At 37.1% G+C, this 13,874-nt stretch overlaps 1 protein-coding gene across 2 annotated transcripts in view; it reads right to left on the bottom strand.

Moving 5' to 3' along the window:
- Positions 1 to 13,174, bottom strand: part of CREB3L2 (cAMP responsive element binding protein 3 like 2) — a 77,824-nt gene extending 64,650 nt beyond the window's left edge. For both annotated transcript variants that reach the window (XM_083365475.1, XM_083365476.1), the window contains exon 1: positions 12,644 to 13,174. In XM_083365475.1, the coding sequence (XP_083221601.1) occupies positions 12,644 to 12,745 (102 nt within the window). In that variant the 5' untranslated portion in view covers positions 12,746 to 13,174. The remainder of the gene's footprint in view (positions 1 to 12,643) is intronic.
- Between the last annotated feature and the right edge of the window lie 700 nt (positions 13,175 to 13,874).

Genomic DNA, 13,874 nt, shown 5'->3' with positions numbered 1-13,874 from the left:
ATTCACAGGGAATAAGTCCCTGCATGAGAGTGCACTTTTGGCAAGAGTTCTGTCCCACCAAACAAATTAATTTTCAGATGTGCCCCTGAGGCCAAATAAAGGCTTGGCCAACTCATGGTCAACAAGGTCACAATTCAAAAATCACTTTATATAATACCTATTTGACTCACAACCTGAATTTCCACTAAAGAGTTATTCAAGATGGTCATCATTAACTAAAATACGGAATAAATGAAAATAAATAAAAAATAAACAGAGAAAGGGAATAAAAATGTACCAACAAATAAAATTATGGCAAAACAAACATTTATTATCCCTCTACAACAGGGTGTCAAACTGCCGGCCCGCAGGCCAGATGCGTCATCCCAAAACCACGCCCACCCCATTGCCGGCAAGGGATAAAAAACTCTAATACGTTGCACGACGTCACGTGACGTCGCGAGTTTGACATGTCTGCTCTACAACTACAACCAATCACAGTGTGGACATCCATGGTAAAGGATGCTAAGATCTTTGTCTTAAACATCTTTCAGCTGGGGAACCAATCTGTTATGGTTAGAAAAAGAAAACAACAACATTGTGGCTCCTTTATAAGTTTTTTTCTATCAGAAAACATTTTTAGAAAGCATTTTTCAATGCAAAAGTTGAACAACTGTACAAAAAGTCAACTGTAATTTAGTTTTATACTACTGCATTTCATTCTTTGTTATAAATATAGGAGACCTGAATACACTTTACTTTCAATGGCCTGATCAGCTTAGCCATAAAGGGGCTACTTATTGTGCATTTTGTGTTAATAAGCAAATTTATTGACAATGGCTTAGGCCTGTGCACAAATATAGTTCAATACACCATGCTTTTAAAATTCTGGCTTAGTAATAAGTTGAATATATAGATCTAAATTTACAAGGTAGTAGTCAAAACTCCAAAATGGTTTTGGGAATGGTTTTGGGAACCATTGAAAATATAATTGATATAAATAAAATAAAAAATACTCCCTTTTTTGACCCTATGATCCCTTAATTCGAGGTAGGTTGGGGTGACTGGTCTGGAGCTAAGCATTTACTAGCCAAATGCCCTTCCTGATACCTATGTAGAGTTGGCAGCAGATATTTTCTCTTTGCACTCTGATAGAGAAATATCTGCTGCTACTTAGGATTGAACTCTCAACCTTCCGAGTGGGAAGCAAGCACTAGATCACATTGCTCAATTGATATAAATAAAATATGTAGATATAAATAAAAATGTCAAAAAAGTTTTGGACAGAAAATCTTCACCATGTTTGTTGCCAGCATTAAACCAGAATTTTGTGACTTTCATTCATTAGTCAGTGTCTCAAAGGAGTTCTGCAAGGGACAAGCATCCCAGCTAAAGAGCACCATTTTTAAAAAAATGTCAGTTGAACTCATGATGATTTAAATATAATAATGAGTCAATAACTGGCTCCAGCAGGATGGCTTCTTTAATCTCCAACATAGACAATGAAATCTGTCTATTTTCAGGTGACAATATAAAAAGAAAAACATTTTTGAATAGCAATGCCCTACTGATTAGGAAAAATGCTGCCTTCCAAATGCTAGGCAGCAAAGGGATGATAGCTGAAGTCCAAAACTTTTAAGACACTGGATTGTTACCATTACCCCAGGTTTTTCAAGTTTACTATTGTACCATATTTTAGACATAGTTTTTCCTTGTATTAGCACTTAGCGGCTAATCTTGCATAGCATAAAGGGAAGGTAGAATAATTCTCAGCAGAACTGTGCTCTCTGGTACAATACAGGGAATCCTCTGTCTGATTTGACAAGCATTGTCTCTACCATTTTCTTATACATATCTAGAATGAAATGTGCACTGCCATGTTCATTTTCATGATGGCTTATTTGGGAGTAAATAGACCAGTGGGTCATGTGAACTTGGTGAAGGGGTGAAATCACATCTTCTATCCTGTGCCACCCTGCACATCTGTGATTTCTTCAGAGTAGAAACAGCTGAACTTGCAATATCTTAGGAGTCTGGTAAATGCATGTTCAACGACAGGTCACACCAAGTAGGATAGCCATTTTCTCAATGGCCACTTTGCAAAAGATATTCCCAACTGAAGCCCTTTATATGGGTAAGATGAAAACAGGCTTATAGTACTAATAAATTTTAGAATTCAATTATTGCCTAGCGGAAGATCATGTCACCAGATCTGGAGATATTATATTCATTATAAAAACTTTTCTGGCTTTTTTCCCATGCTGTTGGCTGCAGCATAAAGAAATATGTCTTCCACTGTAAATACAATAGGTACAATTACATTGATAATAAATCAAGTAAGCTGAATAAATAATCCAAAAATCACATTAAACCAAGTGGGATTTATTTCTGTATGTGCAATTGTATAATAATATACTGTAAGAAAGGCTCTGAAAAATAAACCCAATCGAGAAAAAATGTGTTGAAATAGGACAGCCAATTTGAAAATGTCACAAACATGGTTTTAAAATCATTATGGATTAATATCCCATTTCTGTGAAAGCACATGGGACATCATTAATCCAATACAATGTGCTAGATATTGAACAACTGAGCTCTCATGTTTATTGAGACAAAATATATGAATGCAAAATTCCCAAACATTTTCAGAAAGACATTGAAGAACCAAGGTCTTGCAAGAGAAGCTCTTGAAAGGGTCCCCAGCTAAGTAAAGGGTTCAGAGTTTACATAAAAACAAGAAAGCAAGTTGATAGTTAAGAGTAGCTGCCTTTTCTGAGTAGTGTATCTGATGAGATAAGAAAAGCTCAAAGTTTCCCCAGCTCATTGAAAAGAATATCTACTCTGAACTTCAGCTTTGGCAAAACACAAGACAAGTTTGCTGGAAAATGAACCATGGACTCTGTCACATGCATTCTAAACTAATTGTATCATTGTCTAAAATGCAGATGACTCTTCTTTATAACATAATCTTCCATATTCCCTTTAGTCCTAACAAGAGCTACTAGATTGTTTACAGCACAATCAAAATACTAAGCAACCATTAATACCATAAGAACACTAAGTAGATGAAGAAAACTAAGGAAATTGAGAACTTCAGTATTATAGTTAAGCACAAGACCAATTAAAAATGGTTAATGAGGCATTGCTTTTTATTGCACGTGCGGGGGGACCTTTACCTTTACCTTTAACATAAAATACAAAAATACAAAAGCAAATAATAGGAAAAATAGGGGAGGAAAACAGGAAGGGAAAAGTGTAGAAAAGAAGGGGAAAAAGGCTTTGACTTCCAACTCCCTGTAAAATAAGATAATAACATTAAAATTTTTACTTTTACATAATAGTATAAATTAGCCATTTTTATAACAAATCTATCTAATCGGTAAAACCCAAAATCAAAATTTCATTTTTTTTCACCTCAAGCACAAAGTCCAGAAGCGGTTTCCAAGTAGAAACAAAAGTATTTTTTTTTCTTTAGTCAAAGCAGTCAATTTAGCCATCTCTGCTAACTTCATCCACTTTTGCAGACATTCGTCCATTGTGGGCATCAAAGTGTCCTTCCATTTTCTGTATAAAGTAAAAGAAATGGTGGCGAAGCTGGACTACTGGGCTTAAGGTCAAATAATATCTTTTAATTTTGCTGATCCTATCCTCAAACCTAAGGAAGAGCTAGAATCAGAAGGACATGTCTGTCATGGGTTTACATATTAACAATTGAAAGAAAGATTTAAATTAGACAAAAGGTTTGACTTTGTTAAAAATGAACTGGATATCCTACTGTGTGGTAGTGATGAACATATTATTGCTACGGTCTATAAAAGGTTATTGAATTTGAATAGTGCATATGTAAAGCATTGTATGATTCAATGGGCAAGGAACTTGAACAATGGGAGAATATGTGGACAAAGGTTTAAAATTTACACTAAATTACAATTTAAAAAATAAAATTTTTATAAGACAATGCATCGTTGGTATTGAACACCAGACAAATTATCAAGAATATATAAAGGTATTTCAAATGAATATTGGAAATGCAAATGTAAAGAAGGGACTTTTTATCATTCATGGTGGACATGTGATAAAGCAAAGAAATATTGAAGTAGGTTTCATATTCAAATACAGAAGATTCTTAAAATGAATATAAAGATAAAACCAGAAACTTTTCTTTTGAGTTTAATGGGAAAAGATTTGGGGGGGAAAACTTGGAACTTTGATGTTATATATGTTGACTGTACCAAGAATGAAGCATTACTACAGTAGCTTGCATATCACACATTTCTGCCAAACATTCATATATAATAGGACATTAAGTTAAATATTAAAAAATATCTGTCTAACCTACAGGGAGTTCATGTGTAGAGACGTCTGAATAGATATCCTGGCCCTTGTTTTAAATTGCTAGATGGGTTCCTAACATTCTGATATATAGTTGGACATCACTATTTTGTTATTAATTACTGTGTGGTACTGTAATCTATAAGATATTTAAAGATGCATGATTTAGCTTGTGTACTGACTTAGTGAAAATCAATTAACCAACAAGTCAAGATTTTATAAGCCTAGCCTGAAAAAGGGACTAACCCAAATTATCATAATTCAAACCTAAAACTTGGTTCAGAGTGACTTTATGGACATGCTCAGTAAGTAGCTTGACAGCGATATGACAATTATTTGCCATCATTCTTCTACTTCCTCCAGGATTTCAAATCAGCCATATACGGTACCTTGGAGAAGATTGTTTTAAACAGAGCATTTCAGGGCTCAGGATACCTGGACAAAAAAACATCTGTGCTTAAGAAAAGGGTTAGTTTTTTTTTAAAATGTAGCATGCAAAAAAGATTTGACACAAATTCCATAGTAATCCTCTCAATATTTTCAAGTTACTAGTTAGATTCCACCTAGGTTTCTAGTTTTGGTTTTTGAATTTTATTTTATGATTTTGTGCAATAAAAAATAAAGATTTCCATTCAAATCAATACAATGATATTGGTTTATTTTATTTATTTATTATTTTATTTATTTTTGGGACTTATATGCCGCCCTATCTCCCGAAGGACTCAGGGCGGCTAACAACCATAAAAAACAATACAAAAGTTAAAAGAGATTAAATAAACAGCCCCAAAATAAATTAACTAAACAATTAAAAATTAAAACATTTTAAAAACCCGTCATCAATCCAGGTCAGCCTGATGAAAAAGGAAAGTTTTGAGGTCACGGCGAACGGATTAGGCAGATACTGTAGTCCCCACATACGTTCGACATCATAAAAGATACCAAGATGTTTAGGCAAGTTCCTCGTTTATTTTATTGAAATAATTAGGATTAAAAAAGGGTGTAACTTTTTTTCATATTAACTACTTTTGTAAAGCCATAGGGTGGGTCCAGACCAGAAATCTACAACAGACTTAAGTTAATATTTCCTTTTCCTTATCTAAACTTTAGATTAAGAGAATTCTACGTTTCTGTCAGGCTACAGCTCACATGATTTTTGATAAAAAAAAAACCACCTCAAACAAAGCAATGTATGGTAACGTAAATACAGATAAATTAGTATTATCTCAGACTTTACAATTTTCAGTATGTAGTACAAATGTTTATCACTTTATTATACTGAGCAACTCTGAGGTAGACACCTTGAAAATAGTACTGTAGAGGAAAATTCATAACTGAAAAAGAGGTCATTAAACAGAATTAGATTATCTTCAGTTCCATCTGTGTATATAGAATGTACATTACTCATACACAAAGAAGGAAAACCACACCATTTAATACACTATCTCATTTAGATGCCCCAAAATGACTTTAAAATTATAGGCACAAACTTCAACACAGAACTCAGTCTTTTTTTTTTTAAAAGCTATATCCTGGATTGCTTGCTCAAGTATAAACTGGGAGGATTGCTCAATAGAAGGATCTCTACTTCTTCAAAAGTTCAAAATGTTAAACATAGCTATTTGTCAAGAAATAATTTAATAATATAACATCTTGTGAAGGGAAGACAAGAAAAATATGAAATAGATAAATAAATACAAACAATCCATTTCACTAGTACAGTTTCAGCAAAGGACAGGTAGTCCTCGACTTATATCAGTTCGTTTAGTGACAATCTAAAATTATGACACTGAAAAACTGAGTTATGACCGTATTTCCCACTTACGACCATTGCAGCATGCCCAAAGTCTGTGATCAAAATTCAGACCCTTGGTAACTGACTCATATTTACGACGGTTGCGGTATCCCAGGGTCATGTGATCACCTTTTGCAACCTTCTGACAAACAAAGTCAGTGTGGAAGCCTGATTTATTTAACAACTGTGAAATGGGGCAAAATTCACTTAACAAATGTCTTGCTTATCAACAGAAATTTTGGACTCAATTGTAGTCATACTTGCATAAGTACCCTACTCTCATTTCCATAGAAAATCAGCTCCATCATATTACCTTAACAGTTAAATCCAAATTCATGAGGAGATATACTTATAAAAACCAAATAATTATGCACAAAACTTCAAACAATTTTTTACATTATTACATCATCATCAACACAAGCTTCAGCAGGCTACTATACAAAAAAGCCATTTAATATATAGTTCCATATTAATGTCTTTATCCTGGTAAATTTACAGCAGCAGATCTGCCTATAGAAAAGGGTAACATTTACTTAATGGGAAAGTTGATGAATATATTATTTTTGTAGATAATCTTAGCGATCACTGGTGAATCAAATTAGGTTTTAAGTTAAGACATTTGGAGGAAATCAACACATTGTACATTCAAAAGCACATCTTTTTTTCTGCCTTACCAAAAAAGTTCCAATTTCACCTTGTAGCACTCTGTTATATAGTTAGTAATGTCTGCCCACTCACATAGCACATGGAGTTGGTAACCAAGAATTCTGAAGTCAGAACTATTGCTAACCTAAAACAACATTCAAGAGAAACGACTAAGTTTGTTTTAGAATAATTGAGAAGACCTGAATATTGACACAAAGCGCTGTGCAGGCAATAAAATAAAAATATTTGTATAGTGTACTGTGCCTATTTAAAAAAAGCTAAACTATAGTACTGTTATACAGTACCTTAAACATACTTCCTTGGGAATAGGACTCATTCAGTTTAAGCTTTGAGTGAGTACCGTATATAAAGAATTGTAATCTTATGTAATTTTAGACATTCTTTTTCATACACATCAGCATATAGAAAAACTACATGAATCTACAATAAGGCCTATAGAAGGCTAAAAACAGTTTTAAAGACTGAACTTCCCGAAGCCCCAAATATCCTGTCTTTATCCAGACTCCCCTCAAAACTGAACAATGCTCTCACATTTGCTAAGTGGCTTTCTCCTCCAAAGAATAACTGCCTTTCTTAGTGACAGAGACTGCAATATAATATAAAATACAGTATTTCCTAAAATCAGCTGCTTTTTTCAAGGATATAAAGAAATTCAAAGCTTACTGAAAATTGACAAGATTATCTTTGTTACTACAAGTTTTGACTCGTCTGTACACCAATAAGAAGAGTGGGGGGAAATCCACAGGAGTAATAATCTCCCCCTTATTAAAAAAAATGAGGCTAAAGAAATACGTAACTCCAAAGCCTTGCATCTGTCCAGTGGAGCACCATCTCACAGACAGCAATGATTTCCAGACATAATGCCTCAAATGCTTTAAAATGAATCTGCTTTTCAGACAATCCGTGCTTATACATGGTAAGCCATGAATACCCACACAACTGTGTTGAAAAACAGATGAATAATAATACATGAACCCCAATAGACTGCACAATTCCATGTACAGACATCTGTATATTACACACAACTATAGTGTTTCATAATCCCCTGGACAACTATTCTCATTGGATAAGATCCAAATTTTCTAGGACTAAATCTGGAACCAACCCAGACAAACACCAATGACAATGATAGATTGGGTGAAAATGGACAGATGGTTTACATACTGAACTATGCTGGCTCGTATCTAAGAATTATACAGCCTTGAATTAGATCAGCTTTCTTCCCACCTGGCACCCTGTAGATGTACTGATCTACAACTCCTACAAATCAAGCAAGGTTCTAGCTCTGCTAAATGGAAGGTTTAGGAATCATACTTCAATGTATCTGGAAAGAGCTGTTTTAATGTATTTCAAGGAACAGCTGAAAGTGTCAGATGGATCTCAGTCCTTCTGATTTCTACAGGATTCATTTATGACTAATTTATCTGGCTTGGAGCCAAAGTCTTTTCAACAAACTGCTTCAGCTCTTTCTTAAGTACAAAACAACTTACCGTATTCATATTGGGACCAAAAATTTGACTCAAAACACAGGGAGGGAGCTAGTTTAGTTATCTTGTTCTTTCCTCTCTTTGATGTACTTGTCAAGTTATCTAGCAAAGGCTCTTCAAATTACATTTCGTACACATGGAAATATGTACAGCTGTTTGAGAAGACAGAGTGCCTATTCATAAGTGAAAGATACAGGACCCATTGACACTTGGACATCAGCTAAAGTAGATCAACAAGTGGAAAACTTCTTGATTCGAAATGTTACTGAATTTCTAGAAGAGGAAGCCTGGGTAGATAAAATAAACAAGTATGCAGGGTACTATAGTTCTGAATACTGTATTAGGAGAAACATCCATGTAAGGAGTGGAACTCTGCATCATGTTAATTTAATTACAGTTTAATGAATAAACCCTAAGTCCTCATTATATACATGCTGTGTTACTGTTATTGTACTAGGGCTAGGCTAACCCAGTTTGTAACTTAGTGGCTGAAACTGCACAAATGCATAACTTTGTAAAAGTATTCATAATTGTTATTAACTTTTGCATATGATGCAAAAGATGAGTAGATACCGGATTAATTCATTGCTTGATAATCTTAAATAATGTTCAAGGGGTCATCTAGCCTTTATCCCTAATTATCCAACCATTAGTGGATCTAGTACTGTACAGATCTCACTTACCTATCAGCATATTCTAACTTATCATCTAAAAAAAACTAGCTTCATCATCTACCATTCAAAGCTCCTCCTCTCTCAAGAGACTCAACCCTTTCTTAATTCTTTCTCCAGCTCTTATTTCCTTCAAATGCATTCTGAGAAGTCATCATTTTAAAAAACCCTTTAGCAGAACCACATACACCCTGTATCATAGCAAAATCACATGGATTTCAAATCATAACATATTCCTTTCCACTTTAACCCTTCATCTACTTTCTCTGCGCCACATATTAGATTGCAAGGTCTTCAATACAGGTTTAGACTGCACTTCTTCCAACTTAATAGTGCACTTCAACTGCTCATATGGCTCCGAAAAATTACAAGCCTAGAAGAAATCAATCTGCTTTCCTTGGATTCCAGCTTGAGGCCTGAAAATTTTACGCAAACAAAGTATGTGCATAATTAAGGTGTCCCTTCCAACTATGAGGGAGCTTTTCAATGATTCCGTTTTGTATGATGGCCCTTTTATTTTTGAGACAGAAATTCTACAACCTTGTGGGAAACACATCTTTGGAGCTCCCCTTGAGTATATTTGTAAGCCATACCTAATGAAGACAATCTGCTCCTGAAAGCAGGAGACTTACACTATCATATTTCAAAATTAGTATTGGCCTGGATTGAATTCAAATGGAATTCTTCAAAGAACAGCTTAAAGATGCAACTCTTTGGTGTTCAAGAAAGGGATTGAAAAGTATGGGTTCCAACAAGCTTTTGACCTCAGCAAACAAATTTGGATGGATGTGAGAGGAGTTTGATACAAAATCAGTCTATTGCTGTGGTTTTAATTACTGGGGGCCAAATAAGGGTTCACTTTCCTTTTTTGGTTTTCTGTCTAATCACCAGAATGTTTTGTTTTGCAACTCTATTCATATATTTATCTGTTCACCCCATTCTCTCCAGATTGTAACAGAAAACTAATGTACTGTAGTTATTAAAATATGAAGTCCAGGGATCATATTCTAATCCTTCCAGTCATGAAGATTACTCAGCCACCTGAATGACTAATATGTTATCTTTAATTGGCCTTCAAAAAAACTTAAAATAGAATAATCACTGTAAATATGTTAAAAAGGAAACAAAAGTAAGTTGTAGAAGAGGCCTAAATCTGTAATTTAAAAAATATTAATATTTTGGTTAAATTGTTGTTGATATTAGGACAAAGGGACTAGGATTATTCATATCTGAATTCTGTATGTTTTTTAAATTCTTCTTTAAGTAAAACTACTTGCCTGCACTCCAAAATATTTTTCATTGCTAGCAATTAAAAATCAAATTTATCTTCCACTAATGAACATTCGAGGATAAAGTCTATTAAGGTATTTACCAAAACTAAAAATTACTTTTGTGAGTTTTTCCATCACCTATCACCTTTAACGCGGTGGACGCGGTGGCTCAGTGGGTTAGGACGCTGAGCTTGTCGATCTGAAGGTCGGCAGTTTGGTGGGTCGAATCCCGAGTGCCGCGTGACAGAGTTACTGTTACTCGTCCCAGCTTCTGCCAACCTAGCAGTTCGAAAGCACGTAAAAATGCAAGTAGAAAAATAGGGACCACTCCGGTGGGAAGGTAACAGCGTTCCGTGCGCCTTTGGCGTCTAGTCATGCCGGCCACATGACCACGGAGACGTCCTCGGACAAGCGCTGGCTCTTCGGCTTTGAAACGGAGATGAGCACCGGCCCCTAGAGTTGGAAACGACTAGCACGCATGTGCGGGGGAACCTTTACCTTTACCTATCACCTTTAAATTGGATAATAATCCAGTTTAAAGACTTGTATATGCATCTAACACACAGGAAGAGTTATTTCCTTGGTTATTTTAACAGGTAGCAAAAGGTTGTATGAATAGTGCAATAAATGGGAGAGGGAGAGCAATCTAAAGGTCATTGGAAGGAATTCTAGGAGCTATCATTCAACAACTGAAGGGACAATTACTACTGTGTTAAAAAAATGTTAATCTACATGGGTAGGATAAATATGTACCCGAGTCCCCCAACTTAGTACCTGACAAAACTCATATAATCAATCAATATTAACATGGACTATGTTGACTGAGGATGATAAACATTATAATGTGCATGAAGGATGATAGGTGGCAAAGTGTTGCTAAACCATAATATCTATTAATGTAATTTCCAAGTATAGCCATTCTGTGAAATTTGGCCAAGTTCCCATTTCACATAAAGCACAGCATTATTTTTAATTTAGCATGTTATTGTGATTTGAAAATTTGGAACTTATGGTTTGTGTTTAAGTGTATTGGGTGAGACAACTTTGTCTTGGACAATAAATGATAGTTCAGTAAACCAAGCTTTAGGACAGGGGTGTCCAACCTTCACAACTTGCTGGTTGGGGAATTTTGGGAGTTCAAGTCCACAGGTCTTAAATTTGTCAAGATTGGACACTCTTGCTTTAGGGGAATGTGTAAACCAGTGGTTTTTTACCAGTTTGCATTCTGAAGTAGAGACAGCATTCTTTAGATTTGGGGGAGGGAAGGTAATGTTGGTGTTCATCATACATAAAATCTATTCTGCGCACTTTAAATCACTTTTCCCTTCAACAAATTACTTTTTTAAAAAGAATGATTTCTTCAAGTACACTTAAAGTGAAGCCTTTTATTTTTCTTCAATGTTAGGAATCTTTAAATTAAAAAAAACCCTACCCTGTCCTTCTCTGACAGTCTGATAAAGTTCTTTAAATCCACTGATTGACATTTTTCAACCAAGGACAAAAAGCCAAACATCTGGCATAAATTGCCGATCCTCATTTTGTCCACCATTTCTTTCATAACTATCCTTTGAAAATCACTTCAAATATTTCTTGGATTCCTAGGCCTCCATTCCCTTCCAAACTGGCTCATGTAATAATAGCAATGACAGTTGGGATTGTAAGAGGGGAAAGTGGAAAGCCAGACCTACATTTTCAGTGCACCAGAATCTTACCCAAGCAAGAGACCGTTATTATAGCTCCCGCAAACCTACTCTTTCCTCACTGGCAACATAATAGGAACTCTTTGACTTGCAAAACAGGAAGGAAAAGAGCATTCAAAAGTTATGCAGCAAAGCACTTTGGAAGAAAAAAAAAGTAATTGAAGAGAGGGTTTTCTGGTTCTTCCTCAGATGCAGACAGTTCTGGAGAAGCAAAACATTCAACTGATTTCCTCTTCCCGTCAAAGGCACTCTTTCACTTCTGCTGAAATTCCTAACTCCGGCCTCTCCACCATATTTAACTCTCTTTTGAGTACGCCTAACTCACTCTTCTTGCATCTGGGAAAGTCCCACTGGGATGTCCTCTAACAGCAAAAGCTTTTCAAAAGACCCATTGCCCCCCAAAGGGGAAACTTATGTCATGCTTAGAAGACAAAAGGAAAATAAAACCATAAAGAAATCCAATTTCAGATCAATTCACTTTTTTTATTAAAAAACAAAACCTCTTGCATCAGCTTGCCCCCACCATGATGCTCTCTTTTAAGGGTATTGGATTTCATCTACCCAAGCCAGCCAGGCTTCTCCGAGCAAACCCAGATTGCTAAGAGCAGGATAACTTTTGGAAGGCAGCTGAAAACCTGTTGCTCTTTCTTCCACAAGAAAATTATTTTCCCCCCCCGCCACTCCAATGTTCGTTCACCCCCCCAGGCTTCCTACACCCCACTTCTGCAATGGACGCGTTTCTCACCGTGTTGTAGAGGAGGGCTTCGGAGTCCACCGGTTCCGACAGCTCACTCAACTTTCGATCCCACTGGAACAGGTTCTGCTCCCCACTCTCCAGCACCTCCATAGTCAGTCGGGGACCAGCAAAACCAAACGTGGGGAGACAAGGAAGGGAGCAGAGGGAACCCACTCAGCGGCCCTTTTAATACCGTCCTGGAAAACAGCCTTGTTCCATAAGGCGGCGCGTCATTAGGAGCCACGACCCCTCGTGCGACTTCCACTAGCAATAAACCCAGCCGCCGCCCCCCTTATCTCCCAGAAATGGCTACTCCGCTTTAAAAGGAGGCTGAAAACTTCCAAGAAAACACCGCAACAACACTACAGGATTCGAGAGGTGAAGCGTCACCCTTTCCTACGTTGGAACCGGCACAAGACGGGCAGTTTTGACGTCTCGCAGACCGTGGGAGCGTGGATGCGCGGCCACCCTCCCCGCAACGCCTTCGACCTCACAGTGACCACCGAAGGCAGTTTTTCCCCGCAGCCACCCCACTATCCAGCCTGGATTCCGCCTCCTGGCCAATCCCCCAAACCGAGCGAGCCTGCTTCTAAGGCTGCCGACCAATCAGAATCCGCTACCCGTGCTGAGAGACCCGCCCTCCCTGTTCCAATGCCGCTTCGGCCCCCACTCCAGCTGTGGAATGTGGGCGGGAAATCCCAGTACGTCAGTGAGGGGAAGGCCCTCGGATTTGTTCGGGTTTGCTGTTCCATTTGTCCCGGCTGACCAATAACCTTGGCCCTGTCAGCTGCAAGGAGCATGAATTGCAGCCAATGGCTTAACGACAAGAATACAGCTTCGGGAGAGACCCCGCCTGCTGTGAGGAGTGGAATGGAAAATAAAGTACTGAAGGGAGACCGAGAGGAAAGGAGTTGTTAACCTCTTAAATGGGGGTGACATTTAACCAAAGGGGAGAGGAAGTTACCCACGTAAAAGGGGTTTCTGTTGGCCTTCAGTTAAAAGCCCAAGGCAGCGAATCAGCTTCTCCCTGTAGTTCCGGACTGACTCATCCTTCAGTCTATGTAGAAACTGGGTGCAAAGGTTGCTCTTTCTTAAGAAAACAAACACGTGCAGGGGGAAATAAGGATATGTTTAATCCTGGCAGCAGGAACAGAAAGATAACAAGGCCAGTTAACAAAAATGCCCCGGTTTGATCTGCATGGAGTCCTATTAAGGTATTCCACACATCTTGGGTAACAAT

Source organism: Vipera ursinii (genome assembly GCF_947247035.1).
Source record: "Vipera ursinii genome assembly, chromosome: 6".
NCBI lineage: Eukaryota > Metazoa > Chordata > Lepidosauria > Squamata > Viperidae > Vipera > Vipera ursinii.
Note: the sequence above shows the minus strand (reverse complement) of the source record. Positions and strands in the feature narration are given on the sequence as shown.